General features: G+C 38.1%; 3 protein-coding genes across 7 annotated transcripts in view; 1 reads left to right on the forward strand and 2 right to left on the reverse strand.

The window, feature by feature from the left end:
• Positions 1-175: 175 nt before the first annotated feature.
• Positions 176-10,699, reverse strand: nbr1a (NBR1 autophagy cargo receptor a). 4 transcript variants are annotated; one of them, XM_081393254.1, is made up of 21 exons: positions 10,467-10,683; positions 10,015-10,077; positions 9,822-9,840; positions 9,691-9,713; positions 9,319-9,501; positions 7,731-7,808; positions 7,389-7,603; positions 6,593-6,712; positions 6,249-6,500; positions 5,841-6,000; positions 5,504-5,752; positions 5,268-5,390; positions 5,103-5,178; positions 4,875-4,985; positions 4,069-4,245; positions 3,852-3,977; positions 3,228-3,693; positions 3,023-3,105; positions 2,357-2,423; positions 1,805-1,907; positions 176-1,050 (listed from the first exon to the last, which is right to left on the reverse strand). In XM_081393254.1, exons 1-21 carry the CDS (start codon positions 10,566-10,568, stop codon positions 871-873), a joined length of 2,976 nt encoding a protein of 991 aa, XP_081249380.1. In that variant the 5' UTR covers positions 10,569-10,683; the 3' UTR covers positions 176-870. The 4 variants fall into 4 exon arrangements, with proteins under 4 accessions (XP_081249380.1, XP_081249382.1, XP_081249381.1 ...); XM_081393255.1 differs by having other exon boundaries at positions 177-1,050; positions 4,875-4,961; XM_081393256.1 differs by lacking the exon at positions 9,822-9,840 and having other exon boundaries at positions 10,000-10,077; positions 10,467-10,694.
• Positions 10,700-10,884: 185 nt separating this feature from the next.
• psme3 (proteasome activator subunit 3) lies at positions 10,885-16,148 on the forward strand. 2 transcript variants are annotated; one of them, XM_081393261.1, is made up of 11 exons: positions 10,885-11,294; positions 11,885-11,917; positions 12,002-12,064; positions 13,305-13,409; positions 13,771-13,816; positions 13,906-14,024; positions 14,106-14,174; positions 14,401-14,468; positions 14,548-14,602; positions 14,694-14,780; positions 14,910-16,148. In XM_081393261.1, the coding sequence occupies exons 1-11, from the start codon at positions 11,253-11,255 to the stop codon at positions 14,988-14,990; spliced, it is 768 nt and encodes a 255-aa protein (XP_081249387.1). In that variant the 5' UTR covers positions 10,885-11,252; the 3' UTR covers positions 14,991-16,148. The 2 variants fall into 2 exon arrangements, with proteins under 2 accessions (XP_081249387.1, XP_081249386.1); XM_081393260.1 differs by having other exon boundaries at positions 10,923-11,294; positions 13,305-13,463.
• skap1 (src kinase associated phosphoprotein 1) overlaps positions 15,859-20,470 on the reverse strand; it is a 31,563-nt gene continuing 26,951 nt past the window's right edge. Inside the window, exons 12-13 of the mRNA XM_081393259.1 lie at positions 17,933-18,026; positions 15,859-17,455 (exon numbers count right to left, since the gene is read on the reverse strand). Coding sequence (XP_081249385.1) covers positions 17,934-18,026 — 93 coding nt within the window. The 3' untranslated portion in view covers positions 15,859-17,455; position 17,933. The remainder of the gene's footprint in view (positions 17,456-17,932; positions 18,027-20,470) is intronic.

The raw sequence follows: 20,470 nt of genomic DNA on the forward strand, positions 1-20,470 counted from the left end.
GAAAGTAGAAGCTGACTAAAGCAAGAACTATTTTAACCTTTAGAACATTCCATTGTTTCAGCAACTCAGATGTGTGTACATTCACCAAACATAGTTTTGCTGATTAGTGTGATTTGAACAATAGCCGAGAAGATTCATGATTATACATGCGAATAAAACTCAAACACACTCATAACTATAATGGAATGTTTTTTTATTCACTGTGCTGGACACAAAAAGCCATGTTGATAAGCCTTCAGTTCATAGTAATACATTGCACATGAAAATGACAAAGATGATCAAAATTGGTGCCTAGCAAAAACTTTGACCAATCAATCACTGGTTGAGTTAAGCATGACTGAAAAACTCATTGCACATTCCTATATGTCAGGCAGCCCAACACCAGTGTGACATGAATTAGTGTGATTTAAAATAAGATATATAAATATAGAGGTCACTGTGACAAATAACTAAATCAACACAAGCTTCTCTTTTTATATCTTTCCTCTGAGAGGCAAAAGTGCTCAAACAAATGGAAACCCTCTGGGTAATTAGTCTTATCTAATCAAGCAGTACAAAAGATACCTGAAGCCTACCTAACAGCAGTCTATATGTGTTAGTAGGGCACACACACTGAATAAAGATAGCATTAAGACTTCTTTATAAACCTTATGTTGTTTCTCCATTCATAATGTCCTACAAACATGAAACTAAAATTTTACAATCAAGTAATTGCATCATTGCAGCTATGGTCAGTTCTAGTGATATAGTTCTCTTTTTCGAGAGTCCAAACTATTTCTCTAAGAAAAGAACATCAGAGGCATTTCATTACTGCAACACGATGAAATCATTTACAATTCCTATACTTCACTGAGGTTGCCACGGTGCTTCCTAGTGTCTTGAGATGTGCCATTCGCTGTCGGTCAACTGCACAAGCTCGTTGACCACGTCGAGCAAACTGTAGTGATGCTTCCTCAGCAACCTCTGATTGAGCGGCTGGTTACTGAAACCCATCTCCTGTAAAACAGCCATCATGGAGGCATCCTCGCAGGCGGGGTCAACAGCAGGCCGCTGGAAGAGAAACAAACCAAAGTTAGTATGTTAAAAGGTCACTCGCGTGCCAAATCCTGAGTTCAGAGATAACAAAGAATGCAGAAAAGCCTCAATAAAGTACACAATGCATACTGCAACTTTCTAGAAATAGTGAACATAGTGTACAAAAGTTTGGGAAATTAAGACTTTCATACAAAAGTGACAAACTTATTTGTAATAGGGATGTACGATATATGTGTTTTTTTTTCTAATGTTATCGTTATCGACCAGATAAGAAAATTTTCCCGATATATTTAAACTGATAAGTAATGGATTATTTCCTTCAGCTGAGACACTTCAGCCATGATGGTTTTGAATTACTTGAAATATGATTTAAAATCACTTCGAAAAGGAAAATACAGTTAAATGCAACAGTTGCAGCGCAAGTGTACACCTTTATGACTATAAGTTTGATTGTGCATTCACAACCTTTTGTTTTGTGCAATTGTAAGTTGTAATATGTTTATTTTGTGTAATATATATCTGATTTATCCCACATAGGATGCATTTGGTTAAGAATTAACACGCATTAACACAGAATGCAAAAGCATTGACATCTTTTATAACATCACCACATCCCTTTAGGGGCTCCGTATTGGTGAGCATCAGAGCATAAGACATATTACGACCACAAACTTTTAAATGGTAGTGTAATAGAAAGAAAAGTCACAACATGGAGGCTGTTTATGTTCTGTTCTGGAGTGTCGTGCACTGATGAGGAAAAAATGAACACCTGTGCCGGTGTGCTCTGGCCTGTAAAGAGTGCTTTATAAGCAGAGGCAGCCACAGAGAGTGCTCCCTTCACCAGGCCCTCTGTCAGACCACCGTGATGTGCCCTGCAGAAGAATAAAAACAGGAACAGAAGGTCGTGTCATAATAGTTCTGTGTCATCAAAACAAGAGGACTCCAGAGATTAACATTCCTAAAACAACACTATGAGAAAAGCAGTCAACAAAAAAAGAAAGCCAACATGATTAACATGCTTAACACCTTTTTTAAATTATTTTAAATATGCAAACTATTTAGCATAGGCATGTTGTCAACCATACTGACAACAAAGAAAAAATGTGGTCGACCACAGGAAAACATTTGTCTGCAGAGCTACTTCCTCTTCTGCTGCATTCAAACTTTCAGCTTTAGGAAAAGGTGGATTTAAAAAAGACATTATGTAGATATTCAAAACCCGATCCTTCTCACTTTCCTGAAGTAGATGTATACTAAAATAAATCATAATGTGATGCCTGTAATGCATGTAAGCAGAAATGACATCACTGTGTTGTTATACCTGAGTTCCTGGGAGCCGCAGGTCTCAAAGGCACTAACAGGGGCCTCTGAATGAGTTGATCTGTAACCTAGGGCAAATAAACAACATATAATTCTGAGACACCTTTTTTTTTAAGATGGCTCAAAGCTATGAACTAGTTTAACAACAAATACAGTCTAACTCTTGGACAGTGGGTTTGGTCTAAAGAACCAAATAAATGTATGCCTATAAAACAATCATATTAATTCATATTTAATAATTAAATAATATTTACTTTGAATATATTTTAAAATTGTATTTTGTTTTTCTTGGTGAATTCTTCACACCTCACATTTTTAACCTAAAATGCTTGACATTAATTTCAAAGTAATAATAATAGTAGTAGTACTGTATGTTTGTATTTATTGATTTATCTTTTATTTATTTATTTGTGTGTGTGTGTGTGTGTGTGTGTGTGTGTGTGTTCTTGTGCAGATCAGTGTCAATTTGTGTGTGTGTGTGTGTGTGTGTGTGTGTGTGTGTGTGTGTGTGTGTGTGTGTGTGTGTGTGTGTGTGTGTGTGTGTGTGTGTGTGTGTGTGTGTGTGTGTGTGTGTGTGTGTGTGTGTGTGCGTGTTCTTGTGCAGATCAGTGTCAGTCGTGGGATAAAATCACGACTGCTACTGAGTCTAGCATACGAGAAAACTCACCACTTGACTCATCCTCAGACTGGCATGATGCGTTCTCTTTAGAGGCCCCTGGTCCTGACTCAAGATCATGAGATCTCACTGATCTGCAAAAGAATCATAAAGCGATTAAAACGAATGAAAGTCCATGCATAATAATACATTACATTCACTCTGCATTATTAATTAGTCAAAAAAGAATTAGCAGGTTCTCTGAATGTTCTTTAACCTGTGAGTTCGAAGAGATGGGGGTGGCGGGAGAGCTATGGACGGAGGTACCATCTCTGGAATCAGAGGGGGGGTGTCCAATATCTGAGAGGTGCACAGCATCCGATTTAGGGTGTTTTGAAGCGCTGGAACAGGGGTGGGCTCCTCGTTCTCTCCTTCAGCCATGCTCGGGATTTGCGGTGCTTCTGGCTCGTTGGCAAGAGGGACTGCAGGCTGGGACATTGCTGAGCTATACATTGACTCTCCCAGTGGCCTGGAAGTATCGAAGCAGTCAGGCAGGATGACAATGTAGTCCTCAGATGAGGCAGAAGACACCTGGCTGCTCACCTCATCCCACTCTCCTGCTTCTTCCTCTTTATCTTGATCATTTTCATGTCCCTTTTGTTCCACTTCCTCTTCATTCTCCTCCTGTGCAGCTGGGTCGGTGTAGAGGTTTTCATTTGAGCCAATCAAAGCCTCTGAAAAGACTGCAGAAATAACCAGGTGTGAATTGAAAGAAGGAACAGTTCTAGCAGAAAAACATGTTTCTTTGTACTGGATTTACAGTGACTTCAGTGCTTTCAGTATGTCCGTTTAAGCAACAACGACATAAAAAACAAAAAAAACAAAGAGAGAACATGCACACCTGGCATGACCGATTCCGCTGTTATGACTGGCTTTGGCACAGGGGCTGGAGCCTCAGGCCTTATTGGCAAAGGTCTGTCATTCTTCACCTGTAATAATCTCTCCTGAAAGCGAGCAGGGTCATGAACTGCAAAATAATTAAAAGTACAATTAACAAAATAATAGAGGCCCCATAAAATATCTTTCTTTGAGCACTAAGACATCAGACAGAAACTCACCGTCATGCCTCCTCAGGTTGGGCCGAGTCCTGCGTTGAGGCTTGCGTTCTGGTTCCTCCTCGAGTGTGAGAGAACGGATCACAGTCTCGCACACAAACTGGGTCCCACTGATGTCTTCATCTCCTTCCTCATTGGCTGGAATGTCCAGAGGCTCATTCTGTTTCTGAGGCAGCAACACTAACAGAGAACAGGCCACATCAGTACATACAAGTTCACTACCATCCTGTTTATGATCTAATCACATAGGCCATGATTCACAAAAGCGTTTAACAGTTCCAAACATCAGGGGGGGGGGGGAATTTGAGCTACTTCTTTTTTCTTTTTTTAGAAAGGTCGGAAAAAAAGTCTAGTGTCATTTATTTGCAAAAGCCACTTTGTTTGATAAAAATTCATACACTAACGTTCAAAAGTTTGGGGTCAGTAAGATTTGTTTTTAGGAAATGAATACTTTTATTCAGCAAGGATGCATTAAACTGATCGAAAGTGACTGTAAAGACATTTGTAATGCCTACAAAAGATTTCTATTTCAAATAAATGCTAAACTTTGGTAATACATTGGTAATAATAAGAAATGTTTCTTGAGTCATGATCTTTGCCATGAAAGGACTCGATTAGATTTCATAATATATTCAACTGAGCATAAGAGACTTCTTTCAAAAACATTTGAAAAATCTTACAGACCCCAAACTTTTGAACGGTAGTGTATGTGAAATGATGATTTGAGTATATAGGACCTATCCTGATATTAGTGGTTGTTAAATGTAAGTACAAATCAGCAATTCAAATTCCACATCAGTTGCTCTAACCTTGAGTTTTTTTCCTGCCTGAACGTCCAGCCTCGACTTTGCTTAGTCCCGTTCCGTGCTTTCCAAACAAGGATCCATGATGAAGTGCTGGATACACACAGGAGGTCATATCTGAGGAGATTACACAATTACTCCAAAAATGATGCCAGACAAATTATGCACATGACATTGAAGAACAGATTCTTCCTGAGGATATATTACATAACTGTGACCAGAATGAGGCCTTACCAACGGGAGTGTTGGCTGGGACTTTCTCCAATTCTTGCACAATGTTTATATCCAGCAACTCAAAGGACAACAGATCCTGGCCAACAACAAGAATTTGGACATTAGTCAGGCACACATCACTGAACATACATAAGGTGGTGTTTTTGTGTCTGACAACGTACATACCTGTGCCGTCAGTAAGTCCACAGAGGGAATGTAGCATTCTCTCCTGGAGCTGGTAGACACTTCACAATCTCTGGTGCCTGACCAGAACATGCCATCTTTTCCCATCAGACAGAGATCGGTCCTCTGCCAGGGGAAGATAAAGTATTTGATGACAATCTCAGGAACTACAGTGAATACCAGTGCAACATTACGGAAGGCAATTTTAGAACAGATACAATGGTTTAAAGTTGACTCACCAGTGATTTGCTGCAGTGGGTGCTGAGTTTCTGCCCTGAGCTTGGCACCACTACAATGCTACACCACACTCTGGGCCCAAATTGCACTCCACAGTGTGCCAGGCGCCAGTGAGACGTATAGGTGCCCTCCAGCAGGGGCGCCACAAACGCCACACTCACCACACCGACCTGACCCGGCTGCAGAAAGGGCACTGCCACCTCTTTTTGCTCCCGTGATCCCAGGGTCAGGTTGCCCCACATAAACTTCAACTACAAAGACACAAACACACATGCAAACGTAGCTCACACATTTTTTTTTTCCGACCTATATAAACTTATATTGGGTTTTAAAAAGTACCTTGGTATCCGAAGTCCAGCTGATGTTGCCAGTGTTCCTCATCTTCCAGTACTTGATGAACTTGGTGCCTGGCTCCAGACAAGTGCCATCTGGTAGATTCTCATCCAGAAACAAGGCAGTCATTGTGGGCACCAAGGTGCAGCAGGAGACCTTGGGACCCCTGGTTTGAGTGCACAGAGGATCATCAGAACAGCTTTGTTTCAGCGTCTGTCTTTTTCTTGAAGCTCATATCAAAAAAAGTATAAAAAGGACGTAATACATAAAGGCAGCGGGTGCATTTTGAGGTAGTTCCATCCACTTGCCAGCGATAACTCAACTATAACAGACAATGTGATAATCTTGATAATGATTGTTCTGGGCTGGGTAGGGAGGTCACCCAGCCCTGACCCCTCTCAGTGTGGCCCTTACTCTGGACTGGAAGTTTGAGGGTCTGGGCACAGGGCCGGAGCTGGGGCTGGTCCTGGGCCTAGAGACGGAGCGTGAGCGGGGGCAAGGCCCGAGGTGGCGGTCCCATTGGAGGCTCCACTCCACAGCAACCCTCTCTTCTCCAGCCTCAGCTTCTTCTTGATCTCCTTCACCTCGGCCTTCAGCTGCCTCCGCTCAGCTTTCAGCCGCTGCCTCTCCGCCTTTCGCACCGTCCTGTCACCCCGCCTCAGAAACCTGACAATATAATAATATCGCTTAACAACCATTCAGGTTAAGCAGAGGATACACAACAAAACTCTGAGCACCAAGTGTTTATTTTGGCTTGCCTGGGTTCTGGAGTAACTCCACGTTCAGGGACAGACAAAGGAGTCCTTGTTCTCTTTAGGTTGTGGCTGGGATCGTGTTTATGACTACATGGCTCACATAAGATGCAAGATGGACACACGCTGCACGTAAAAGGAGAGAAATGTTTTATATTGAGCATTACATTTGACATCTTGCTGGTGGGAAGACCTTACTAACCCTATCCGGACAGCCGGATCCCTGACAATATTCGAGGAACAGCTGAAAACTCATCTCTTCCATGAGCACTTAAAGTCGGCATTAAACAGAAGTTGTGATAGTCTTCAAGTGAAACGGCTAGAAAAAATGTATAGCAGGATTTTAATTTGTACATCGAGAATTGACTGGATCATTGGATCGCTGTGGTTTGCTATTGCCGTGATCTCGTGTGATTGACAGGTTGTCCCGCCCTCACGCCAGCAAACACATAATCCGATGTGCACGGATACATTTATAATAAATACTGTAATATTTCATAAAAAAAATATTAATTGTCAGGTTTGATTTCAATGTGACTTTAACTGCATCCTGCTGAGAAAAAAAATTCTATACTTTCACTATTTCTTAATTCTTCTCTGTTCTAGCTTGTACCATTCTGATTTATGTTGTATTCTCATATTGGCAATTTAAGATGAATCTTTTGTTGTATTCCTCATTTGTAAGTCGCGCTTGATTAAAGCATCTGCTAAATGAATAAATAATAAATACATCCTGTGATTCAGTTTCTCAAAGAGTGTGTAATAATAAATATTCTTGAAACAAGTTTTTGGACAGTCTCACCTGCACTGATATCCTCCCCCAGTGGCCGGTCCTTTGCAACTACTGCAATTTGGAGTTGAGCTAGAGGCCCTTAGCGTGGTGGAGCTCGTAGCTTTCTGAGTGCCGGAGGTGCTCGGCTCCTCTGAGGGAGGATCCAAGGCTCTGTGTGTGCAACACTGGCCTGAAAACTCACTGCACATCTTGTCCACCACCTCCCTTACCACTTGATCTTTGAACTGCAAACAGTAATCACTTTTTGATAACTTAGAGAAAACTTTTGCAACATTTTGGATCAGATTCAACAAAAAGACCTATAAAACGCCTATACAATTATCAGTTCGACATTTTTTTTAAATACAGTACCCGGTCCATGTAGGATTTGAACCACGTTGGGACTGCTTCCTCCTCAGTTTTCATCCCTTTGTTTTCTTTGGCCACAGCCTGTTTAAGGAAAACAATACAAACGGTTTTCTCAGTCTGAAATTGTCTTTCTCTGCAACAAGCCCAATTCATTATTATTTACATCTTGTTACAAGATATGCATAAACTAATAAACAGCTCACACTATAGAGATGCACATAGCACAGGTGTGAAACTGGATAGTGAATATCTGAAATGTACATATGAAACGCCTCGGTTATCACTTCTCAGTTAACGCTTCTCATTTAGTGCTTTCCTTGTGAATATTAACCCTTTGATACATATGATTACACCAGTGTGTTTACAACATTCAATGCATTGGGTGATCTACTGCTAAATTCCAATCTGCTTTCATGTGACACTCATGTCCTTAGAAGCAGCAATAATCAGTCATCCAGCGCTAAGTAACAGCTTGATGCATTGCCATGGAAATAGGTATGCTTAGGGTCTCGTCTATGATAATATTGTGATTGTCGTTTTAACAATGTGGATCCACAAGTCCACAAGACCGAAAGTGCATATGAAGTGTGCCTTAGTAGGTTAGACTAGTCCGCTTGTGCATTTAGAGTGCACAGTTTCACTGTGTGATTTAGTTTATTAAAATGTATTTAGAATGCCCACAATATAAGGGGCAAAAATTCCTCTGTATGTCTTTTCTATTTATATAATTTAATATAGTTTATCAATATCACACAGAGAGACGTTTTTTCACCAAATATCAGCATAATTACAAATACGATATTGATACATTTTAATAAACAAGTTAATATTAAGTGACTAACATTTTAGACACAAAATTGCCTGTTTTTGCTCTATTTCACCAACGAAAATAGTTCCAGACAAAGCAACAGGATTTTTTTGCAACACACTGCAGTGTTTCGTTACTAAATGAACAATTTTTTTGAATGAATGATTCAATGACTCACTCATTAACAGGGACTTGCTGCCACCTACTGGCTGTTTTAATTTAACATTTAAAGTATCATTTCATTTTTTAAATAATGTCTAATATCAATATTCAGCAGCAAAATATTGTCTAATTATCGATAAAATCTCAGAAAGTATCAAAATCACACACCCCTATGCAATACATTATATGCATCTATAATAAACTACCATGATTAAACAGAGTTCCAATGTATAAATATGTGGGGAGTTTGTTATTATCATCAACCAAACCATAACCAGTTTTTTTATATTTAAAAAAATATAAAGATATATAAGCAGGAAATTAGACTGTAATATTAAACGTATAAAATGATCTGCATGCAGCACATATTTAATGTTTGTTACATATAAATAAATAAAGACTCCTCCCAAAATCACCAGAACTGAAAGCTTTGGTGCTGTTTTTGCAACAACAACAAAAATGCTCTAGAAATGCCTCTGATAAGAAGGAATGAAAGTAGGCTTAAATTTTCAGTCGGCCCTTTTGATGGTACAGAATCAGATAATGCTCACGTGGCTCAGGCAGAAATTGAGTTTGACACCCCTGGCATATAGTATGTTTAAAAGATTGCAAACTGCTTACCGAGTCCCGCTCGGGGGTCACCTGGGTCTCCTTGTCTGCCATCTTGACCCTTGCTCGATACGGTGGAGCTGGTCTAGGGTCTATCTTTAGTTCCTTCATCTCTGCCTTCACCGCACCACCCTCTGCCTGACCCTTCATCTTATAGACATTCATGTGCAGCTGATTGGCTTGCTTAAATGAACTCTAAATAAAAAAAAAGCCTTGTTTAAAGCCTTGGAGATATATATATATATATATATATATATATATATATATATATATATATATATATATATATATATATATATATATAAATTATAATGATGACAGTGGGCCTCAGTGGAGTAGACGGACTTGTGCATCACAGAAATTCAAAAATATTGATGTCCTTACCTTTAGAGCTTCTGTATATTCATCTGTGGTGTTGTCAAATGATAAAAACAATCATATTTATTATGACATCAATATTTCAACACTACAGATAACATATTTTGTGAAAACCATTGATTGAATTTATTACAAACCTTGACTGTTAATGCACACCTGTAAAAATAAGAGGATGTGAATATAAGTAACATTGAAAATAGATTTATAACAATAAACAGTTTACTGATTGTTGTCATACACATATGTTAAAAGGATAAGCATCAATGAAATCTGTAAAACTATTAAATCAAAAATAAATTTAAAACTCGTTATTACACTGTGATTATTTACCTCCTCGTTGTCCTCATCAAAATATTTCACTTGAAAATGGCTCAAGCCGAATGTAGTTTTAATCTAGAGGTTATAAAAAGGCAATGTAAACAAACACCATCAAGAACTGCAGAGATTAGTAAGACATCGAAGAGTTACAGGCAGATTAGAGTGAAAAACAATATCCTCCAACGTTACGCTTTATTTACAAGCCGTCATCTGATTTATGGCCGAACAGAAAGGTCAAAAGCAAATGACAGATATTGTTGCAATTTAGATCACTGGGGGCTGTATAAAAGACAGAACTGAGATATAAGTTATGATATATGTGCTATGATAGGATTACATATTTTTACCGAAGGTTAAACGCGGTTAAGGTTTGTTTATGTAGGCCTCAGCTACGGCCTTCCAGGACCAAGAAATGTAAACGTCCCCACATAAACGCCACCCAGCAAGGCTTAATGACTCCTTACCCAGGCCTCCACAGTCTCCCACTGTGCTTTGTTCGTGTCCAAGACTGGAAATTTCTTCACGTTGCCCCTAAAGTTCACTTTGACAGTGACGGGGAGGTTCATGACTGTGAGCCAGAATCAACTGATACGTATGATGCGGTGATATGATGCTCTAAAAATACCCGTTGTGGTGTCAACACTGTGAGTCTTGTCTTTTGCGTTCTTGTTTACATCGCTAGATTCGTACACGCCCCCAACACACGTCACAGGAAGTGTCTCAGATTTCCTTACGTCCTATTCCTAACTAAATATTTTTTTATTATTATCTTTATAAAAACTTATTTCAATAGCTCGTGAAAGTATTTTATTGGTTCTGTAAGTATTTAAAATTGTGATTCCAATAAATAATATTTATACAGCTAAAAATATGACGCACGCATTCACGTACGTATTTCGAAGTTGCCGCGAACATAGAGTGAATACATAGATCCCATTATAGCAATAGTTGCTCTGCTGATTACAGCGATACGTCGACGCGGTTACTATATTGTATTAACTTGTTTTTTTCATGAATGCCAGATGATTATGCGTATTGGAGATTGTATCAAATTAAAAATGAATGAAGATGAAATGTTTCCACACGACAGTGCTGATGTGATTTCTATGTACTTACATCTACGGTCTCGAAGCATGTGCGTCATCTAGAAGCGCGCAAGTGCCTTGTGGCTGACAGCAGTTAGTGAGCCACACGGTTAGTTAATGCTTTTAGGACAATCCCTTACTTTTCCCATTTATTGAATTAATACGATGTCTTCGCTTCTTAAGGTGGACAATGAGATCAAGAAAAAGGTAAATTTCTCACCGCTTACGTTATTTAAATAAGGAGCACTCAGATGAACTGTTTGTAGTTAGCTTGCGGCTAGCCGGCTTGTGCGTGATTCACCTCGTGAGCGCGTTAGCTAACTTTTACACGCACGTATGCTTGTAAAATCACTTGTGTTTTAAAAGAGAAAATTCATATTGTGGTAAAGTATTTGTGGATTATACATATCAAATCTTCAAGGGAAAGCCAGAGCTCCCACATGCTTGGTGTGAATGAAGCGTGTTTTTAGCACAGCAGCATGTTGCTGCGGGAGATGTGCATAACTGCTTCAACCCCGATTTTGACATTAAATCTTTGATTATAATTGCAAGGGATTACGGTGAAGATCGTGAGTTAACAAGTCATGTGGGAATCGGCTTGATTATATGGTAACGTTACATGTTGTGAACATTTAGCGTCATACAATAGAAGGGCCACCCGTTGTTTTATTTATTTTTCTAAAAGCGTATGACTTTTAAACACATGACATTATAAATTGTGACACCAAAACTCAAAATTGCCAGTCTTGTGATTAAATAGTTGTATATGAATATTTCTTATCTTGCCTATTTGCCAGGTTGATGCTTTCAGGGAACGAATTACAGCAGAGGTAAGTTACTGCACTTACCGAGAGTTTATATATGAACATTTCTTTGACATTTGGGCTGCTTACGGTTTAATCATTCAAATTTAGGCTGAAGACTTGGTTGCAAACTTTTTCCCGAAGAAATTGTTAGAACTGGACCAGTTTTTGAAGGTAAGCATTTAATCATAGAATATGATGCATACTAGAGGATGACACGGGAGTGGATTTTCACTCCTGTCCCGTCCCACTCCCATAGAAAGAAATCTTGTCCCGTCCCACTCCCAGACCAAAGTTTTAAAAACAATCCCATCCCATCCCGCTCCTGGTAAATTGACTCCCACTCCCATCCCGCTCCTGTTTAAACTGACTCCCGCTCCTGTACCGCTCCCATATATTTTTTTCTTCAATTAGTGTTTAGTTAATACATAATTTGATTTAATCTGCTCTCCATACTGTTTTAGACCAGCTGCTGAGCCCGTTTCTAGATTTTCTCCAGAAAATGTAAGACAGCAAATAAAAGAAAAACAGTACATAGTTCACACCATGTCTACAATAGTTTAATAAACCCAAACAGCACATAAAGCTGCCTTTTTCTCATTTATTGTTGAGTAAACAATACATTTATAGTTTACATTTATAGTTTTTTTTAATTACATGTTAACGATTTTCATCAATTATGCTCTTGCATAATGAGTCCAATTATGGGTATAAATTCAATAAATATTATTCCTGTCAATAGAAATCTGATGTAAATCTATGAGAATCTATCAATATTTCTCAAAATCTGCACATTTTTGAGCTAAAGCCCTGAGGGACGTTATTTTGTGTATCGCTGTCATGACGACAGCACGGGAGGTTTTTTTGTGAATGAAAGCGGCTGACGCGCATAATTCATATTAAAGGTATCGACGCATTTTTTTCATTTCATAACTCCTGACACAAATTAAGAAATAACTGTCACTATAAGTTTCTCAGAATACAATAGTGGTCAAATACTGAAACTTGAGTATTATATCTTTTTAATGATGTAGCCTATAGTTTGTCAATGTATAACATTAAATCTGATAGTAACTTTGAACTAAATAAATAAAATAAAAAAAACGCTTCAGTGCGCCGACGCACTGGTGAGGCTTAACAGGTTAAAAGGAAACTACAAAATGGTGCATTTACTTTTTTTTTTTTTTTGTCGTCTTTGCTATTGGTTGATTCCCGCTCCCGTCTGCTCCCGTTAACCATTTATCCTGTACCGTCCAAATCCCGTGATTAATAGCAAAGATGACTCCCATCCTGCAGGAATCCCACGGGAATCCCGTGACCCGTGGGATTCCCGAAAAAATGTCAGCCTCTAATGCATACTTGACATTTACTTATTCAGGTGTTCTAAATAGCATTTTGATGTCTTCTTTTTTAGGATCCCTCAATTAATATCCGTGAGCTGAAAGAAATTCATTCAGAGATCAATCTGACAGTGCCAGACCCAATTCTACTTGCAGACGTCCATGATGGGCTTGAGGGGGTAAACAGTCATTTTAAGTGTCTTCATTCATCAGTCAAAAAGTCTCTGAATAGGGTAAAACAAAAAATAGGCTTCTGTTGCTTTGTGCAAAACATTATGGAAGATTGTTTCCACCACGAAATAAAAAATTTCATCTCTCAGTTCTGACTTTTTTCCCTCACAATTCAGAGAACAGTCAGTTATAAATCCCCCCCCCCCCCCTCTCAGAATTGATATATGAATGCAGAACTGTGAGGGGGGGGGAGACAGAATTGTGAGAAAGTCGCAATTACCTTTTTTATTTTTTATTCTGTGGTGGAAATAAGATTCCATACATGAAACATAAAGATCAGACAGTAACCCTGAAATATTTCTTCAATAGCAAAATGCTAAAAAGAGGAAACTCGAAGATGGCGCAGATGACAAAGGTGAGTTTTCCTGACTAAAGCAAGTTTGAAACGCATCGATACAGACACTCCTCCCTACATTATCCTCCCTATATGTTTTCTGTTTGTAGTTGGCGGGACCAAGGTCTTTGTCATGCCTGGTGGAATGATGAAAAGCAATGCCAAGTTGGTGGAACTGATCGAAAAAGTCAAGCCTGAACTCAGAACTCTCATAGAAAAGTGCAACACGGTATGTCCATGTAACCATAGTCTCAGACATACTCTCTCATTTAAAGTGTTCTGGGTAAATGTCATTTCTGTTGTTTTCTAGGTCAAGATGTGGGTTCAGTTGTTAATCCCAAGAATAGAAGACGGCAACAATTTTGGCGTCTCAATTCAGGTATGGTGCCACATCCTTCAGTTCTTTGTTTGCCTGTTAATTAAATATCTTTTTAACAGCAATTAGCAACATTTGTTATAGACTAGAAGCGGTAATTTGTCACAGTTTATGGTAAATTTTGGTGTTTAAAAAGAAACATCAAGGAAGTTTTGGTCCTGTCAGGGAATGTCAAATGCAGAAATTGTCAAAACCTGGTTGTGATTCTGTTTATCTTCACTATCCACAGGAGGAGACGGTTGCTGAACTCAGAACAGTGGAAGCAGAAGCAGCTTCTTTCTTAGATCAGATATCAAGGTACGTCACGATATGTCAGACGAAGATTTACATTCAGGCTTTTTTTTTTTTCTTCGTATTTAAATACTATATTTTGTAGGTACTACATCACAAGGGCAAAGCTGGTTTCCAAAATGGCAAAATACCCTCATGTTGTAAGTCATATCTCCAGTACACATACATGGCATTTAGATCAGGGATACAGTAGTTATTTCACATGCATAATATATATTTTGACTTTTATAGGAGGATTATCGTCGCACAGTGACGGAGATTGATGAGAAAGAATACATCAGCCTCAAGATCATAGTGTCAGAGCTGAGAAATCAATACGTAAGTATTGCTGTAACAACAATGCAAATTATTTTTGAAGATTATCTTTAAAGTTTAGAATACTGCATGTATGTGCTGTCCTGGGTGTTGTCGTGATAACTGATTTAATAAAGCAAAATTGTCTTGCAGGTAACATTACATGACATGATCCTGAAGAACATCGAGAAGATCAAGAGGCCGAGGAGCAGCAACACTGATGCTCTGTATTAAGATCACCCTCCCCTTTCGTTCTTGGCCCGTTGTTCCGCCATTTGGAGCTAGCTTTAGCCTTCAGATGGTTCTAGAGCAGTCCTGTCACCCATTATAACCAGGCCTAGAGTGGGACCGCTCAATCAGGCCTGATAGAACATGCCACTTAAGATAGAATTGTAAAATATGGTCACTATTTTAAACCCTTTAAATTGAGCCCTTTTTGATTTATCTTTTGTTTCTTAGCGGACAGTGTAAATGTATAAAGGCAGAGCCTGAACATGCGTCCTGAGGAAACTCTCAGATTTGGTTTTCTTTAATTAAAGAGACGTTTCAACAATGGGTTTCTTTTTTTTTTGCAAAGCCAAATTCCATGTAGCTCTGTTTAAGTTAATTTCAAGTGTTTCTGAGCTTCCTTATGGGGTTACATGAATATGGATCTACCCTTAATGGTCGGTTTCTCCGGTCGAGAAGCGGAGAAGCTCTTATTGATGCTGTATTTCATTTAAGCAGTTTACGTTGTTCATCTGAAATGTTCATGTAGGCTAAAGTGGAAACAAGGTGGTTCATCTGCAAGATTTTATTTGGAGTGTGAACTGACAGTTGTTATAACATGATGGAATATTATATTTTCATCTGAAATTACATCAAATTCTGGAAGCTTTTTAAGGTTCTTTTTGTCCAGTTTTAAGAGTGATAAATTACATTTTGCTGAATAAACTATTGTTTTACAATACATTCAAGACATAGACGTCATTAACTGTTCTTGTGTTGTGCTTTTGTCCTGAATATTTTTATTCTTTGTTCCATATTAAAGAACTTGCATTGTTCTAGAACTGCAGTCCATGTATGAATACAAGTAGATTAAATTTTACACCACAAAAAAATAGGCAAGTCCAAAGTACAAAGGCTCTTTATTTCTCTTTTGATTAAAACAAACTGTGGTATGACAAGTTATTTCCATGAAGTAATATCAGCTGAATTGGTTAATGGTACACACTATTAACTCAATTTCAAATACAAATGTATTTGAAAAGAAAGAAAACACCTCACATATAGAATAACTCTAACAAGAAATAGATGGCTTTTTCAAGATGCTGTCACAGCCTAAATTTTGCATGAAAAGAATTGTAATTTGTGATGTTGAAATAGACTTGTACATGATAAATGAGAGAAACTAGAAAATAAGTTTCGAACTAATGTTTTTCATATGTACACAATTTGTGTAAATATGGCAAATTCTTGAACAAATCAGAAAATTAGATTTAGATACGCCTCGACTTAGTGTACACTGATAATGTAATATATAAAAAGACTTGCACAAAAAAAATGCAAGAAATTATTTGGATTTATTTTTTGCCATTTCTAGAAATTAACTAAAATCCAATTTTACTTAAAGGGATCGTTCACCCTAAAATGAAAATTAAGTAATAAATTACTCATTTTTCAGAATTATCATTAAACAATACATTAAATTTCATATCTTATACCCCCCAGAACACTTGGAATATAAGACACGTGTCGCATGGGATCATACTTTGATACTTTTGCGGCTTTTTAAAAAAGCTTGATGCTGGTCGCTATTCACTGCCATTATATGAGTGATTCTATTATTGGAGACAAATTTAGCATTTAAAAAAAAAATCTAAATTAGCCGAAAACTCCACTTGCTAGCATAAATGCTAAGAGCACATGGCACAAATGAAATCATGTATAAAATACTTTTAAACAACCCACTGTGTGATCAGTGATACATTCTGTTTTCCTTTTGATATTAAGGTAACAATTTTGACGGTTTACAAAATAACTCGGTGTAAGAACTTCTGATTACATTTTTTTATCAGAGAAAGCACACATGCCTTTCAGTGCTTCAGATTTGATCAGTGCGGGAAAGTGGCATCATTTCCTGCATAGTAGTTAAAGGCAACTAACAGAATTGATGCAAGATTTATAAACACACATTTATTTTTAAAATTTAATGTTGTAGAATTAGAAAAAATGACTATTTATGACTTTTATAAATAAAATAAATGAAATATTACAAAAAGAAAAGTGAAATAAAATATGTTGATTATACAATGATACATAATGGAAAAAATACACTGACAAGAAATCATGATTTTCAGCTATATAAGACACTTTTTACATAAAATGTATTGTTATGGCCTGTAACATTTTGTGACCCATGACAATGAGTAACAAATTATTAAAAATTATTTAAAATATAACCATTTGAAAAAAGCAGAAAAAAGAATGACTTTGGACACCAAATGTACCTGCAATTATAGAATCACCCATAAGGACGAGCGCGAGCGGGACAGTGCTCCTTTTGTAGTCCATCAAAGAATGAAGGGCATACGGCATTACTACGGTGAGTAATTTATGACTTCATTTTAATTTCAGGGTGAACTATCCATTTCGAAACAATGACGTGTGAAAGTGTTATTATAACCCTGGAAATTCTGTGATCTTCACAAAAAGCAAACCTAGAAGAGAAAACATTAAAAATATATATTTAAAACCAGTTTGAACAAAACACACGTCTCCGGCTGCATCTGAAATCGCACACTTCCCTACTATATAGTATGCGAAAAACAGTATAAGACAAAAGTAGTATGTCCGAATTCACAGTACTTTCTAGCAGTCGTGGAGTAATTACTTAAGAAAGTATGTGATTTCAGTCAAAGCCTCTGTGTAATACTGACATATTTCTTTGTAGTTGCAATAATTTCCAGCAGGTGTCAGCATAGAGGAATACGATTTAATGCTGAAGCAATTATGAAAACTTTTTAAACTTTAAAACAGTGCTAAAGTTCACAGATAGGACAATGGCATTTGTAACTTTAACAATATGTTAATACACTTTACATTTATTTCTCACTCTCAGTTTAAGAGAGCTAGGGAGCTGTTCTTGTTTATGTCCTATAAGTGATCATGTAGAATGATTCTGTGAATATAAGTACCTCATAGAATATAAGCAGGATGCAAAAACTCCTTGGGGACTATTCCGATAGCACCGTCTATCTCTCCGACCCACCATCCATGGATGTTGTATTCCTAATTTAGAAAGACAGAAATACAGATCATTTTGTGTCCAGATACGGTCACTGTATATCCGTATTCAGTCTTGTCACAGAAAAATCTGCTGAACGAAGAGGTGTTTACTCAGTTGCATGTCTCAGCGGGGCCTTTGAACTGCATGTAAATAGATAGTAGCAAAATGTTTGTAATACAACAAAATTACATGCACCTGCTTACAGCCATTCAAATGCAAATATAAATGTTAATTTAAATCTTAAAACACCAATTTAGACATTTCTATGGTAATTAAAGAAATATGATGATTCTGTTGTTAAGTTAGGGGACTAGTGATTAGAGAAACAAGGATTTAACACTGGTGTGCTGGAACTGCATTAACATTTGAGTGCTGGAACTGCATAATAGGGTATGCCATTTTATGTCTTGAGTGATCCCTAATTCTTATCGTGAAGCTTCTTGTTTTTCCAGCGTAACATTCTCTAAATTCTCTCCTCTCCAAAATCAAATATAAGAGCTATTCCAGACCAAAGCTCTTCAGAGTAAGAGTGGAGAGAGCTCAAGATCTGGCCTTTAATGAATGAAGACAGACTCAGGTGGACAGGGGGTTATAAATGAGGAGATTAAAGAACGCAGAGATAGACTGATAGTGAAAGAGTGAAGTGTTTTAAGAGCTTTAGTATTCTAGAAGCACACACTGTACATTTAGACATGATGAGCATGTCATCCATCCACTGCCTGCTGAGGAGAGTAGGAACTAATTACCTTCCTCTCTTTAAGCACACCCACAGTGCTCAGAGCCTAATGTAGTCCTCAGCCCATGCAGATGAGCCGCTTTAATGATGCTATACAGAATCAAATCCATCTGGACGGTGAGCTGAATGCCGCTGTGGCATCAACGCCTCGGTAACAGTACATCTGAGAACTTGAGCTCTTTGTTTGAGAAGCGTACAGCTATGCAGATGGGGATTTTTGGAGGTGTAGATTGATGCTCTTATACAACAGTTCAGTAAACAAGAAGTTAATACTGAGTAACTTACATTTTAGACCTAATATTGCCAGAAGGAAGGGGTCATTCACAATCACGCAGAGAGAGTTTTGCACTTTAATGTGCAGCTTTTCCATTGTATTTCGATGCAAACATGACTAGATGGACAACAGTTTGACTGTTCCGTTCATGTCTCACCATTTTTCCTGTTCTAAAAGCGTGACACTCAAGTAAACAGTTCAACTTTTTAAAAAGTCGTCGCTGGACCTTGCGTTTTTTTCCTTCTTTACATTTTTCAACGCACAAGCGCAAAACCCCCAGGTCATTCACCCTGAGCAACAGAATTGTTCCTGAATGAATCGTTGTTTGAATGAATCAATGAATCATTTTCGCTCAATCACACTGTGATCACTCAAAACTGTGTCCTTATTGTTATTTAGATTATGAATGTTGTAATTATTTACTAGGAATTTTTTTTCCCAAATCTTATTTATTTTGAACAGATCAGTTGAGGAAATGAATCCCTCATAAAGAAACTCACTTTTTTCATTACAGAATGAATCACTGTTTCAGAACAAATCGATTGAGTTAATGATTCAATGACTCGTTTATATGGAATTTAATCTGATCGATTTTTGAAGACAGCTTAGATTAATCTTTTGCTACTTTTGATATCCCACAATACTGTGCCTTACATTCCAAGCTAAAAAAAAGATGGCAACTGAAAGTTGCGGTTGGCGGTCAGTTTGTGTGCAAATGTATGTTTTTGACCAACGTTTTCCACTTTTGATGTCATTTCTAGCAAGAAATTACTATTGTAGTAATTAAATTACACATCGCCACCTACTGGTGCAATGAGGTAACCTACAGAAAGAGTCAATGAAAAATCCCCACCATTAATGCACAGTGTTTCTGGAGCACACACAGACAAGCGTTAAAACAGTGAAAAGTCCCAGTCCCGTTCAACTGTATATCAGCAATCTTAGAATGGCAATCAAAGTCGAGGACCAGAAAAAACTGTTGTAAAATCACAGGTGCCCACGGCTAATGAAGCCATTTGGAACACGCTGCACCTCCTCCCGTCCAACACGCCTCCTCCGCCCCACCTTCCTCCCCAACATGGTGTAACTGTGGGTTCAAACAGAGTACACACGCAGTACAAGAAAGAGAGTCAATACATTCCAGTGCAGTCCGTCCCATTTCGATGACTCGTGTCCTTTTCATTCCTGCCTCATTTTTCCTGCCTCCCAGTATTAGCAATCTGCTTTTCGGCAATGCATCTGTCAGCTAGAGGCATTTGGGAGACATCCAATCTGCGCCTGACCGTATAGAGGTTGTTATAGAGATTTACCCGAAAGAACTGCATGGGACTGGGATAATGGGTGGCTTTTCGGGAAGCTGCTCTGTAACAGGACAGGGTCAGGTGCGTCTCCGTTTGGTCTAGGTCTGGTGGGCAGCTGTTGTGAAAGTGAAGTGC

Source organism: Scardinius erythrophthalmus, assembly GCF_964197995.2.
Source record: "Scardinius erythrophthalmus genome assembly, chromosome: 18".
Classification (NCBI taxonomy): Eukaryota; Metazoa; Chordata; class Actinopteri; order Cypriniformes; family Leuciscidae; genus Scardinius; species Scardinius erythrophthalmus.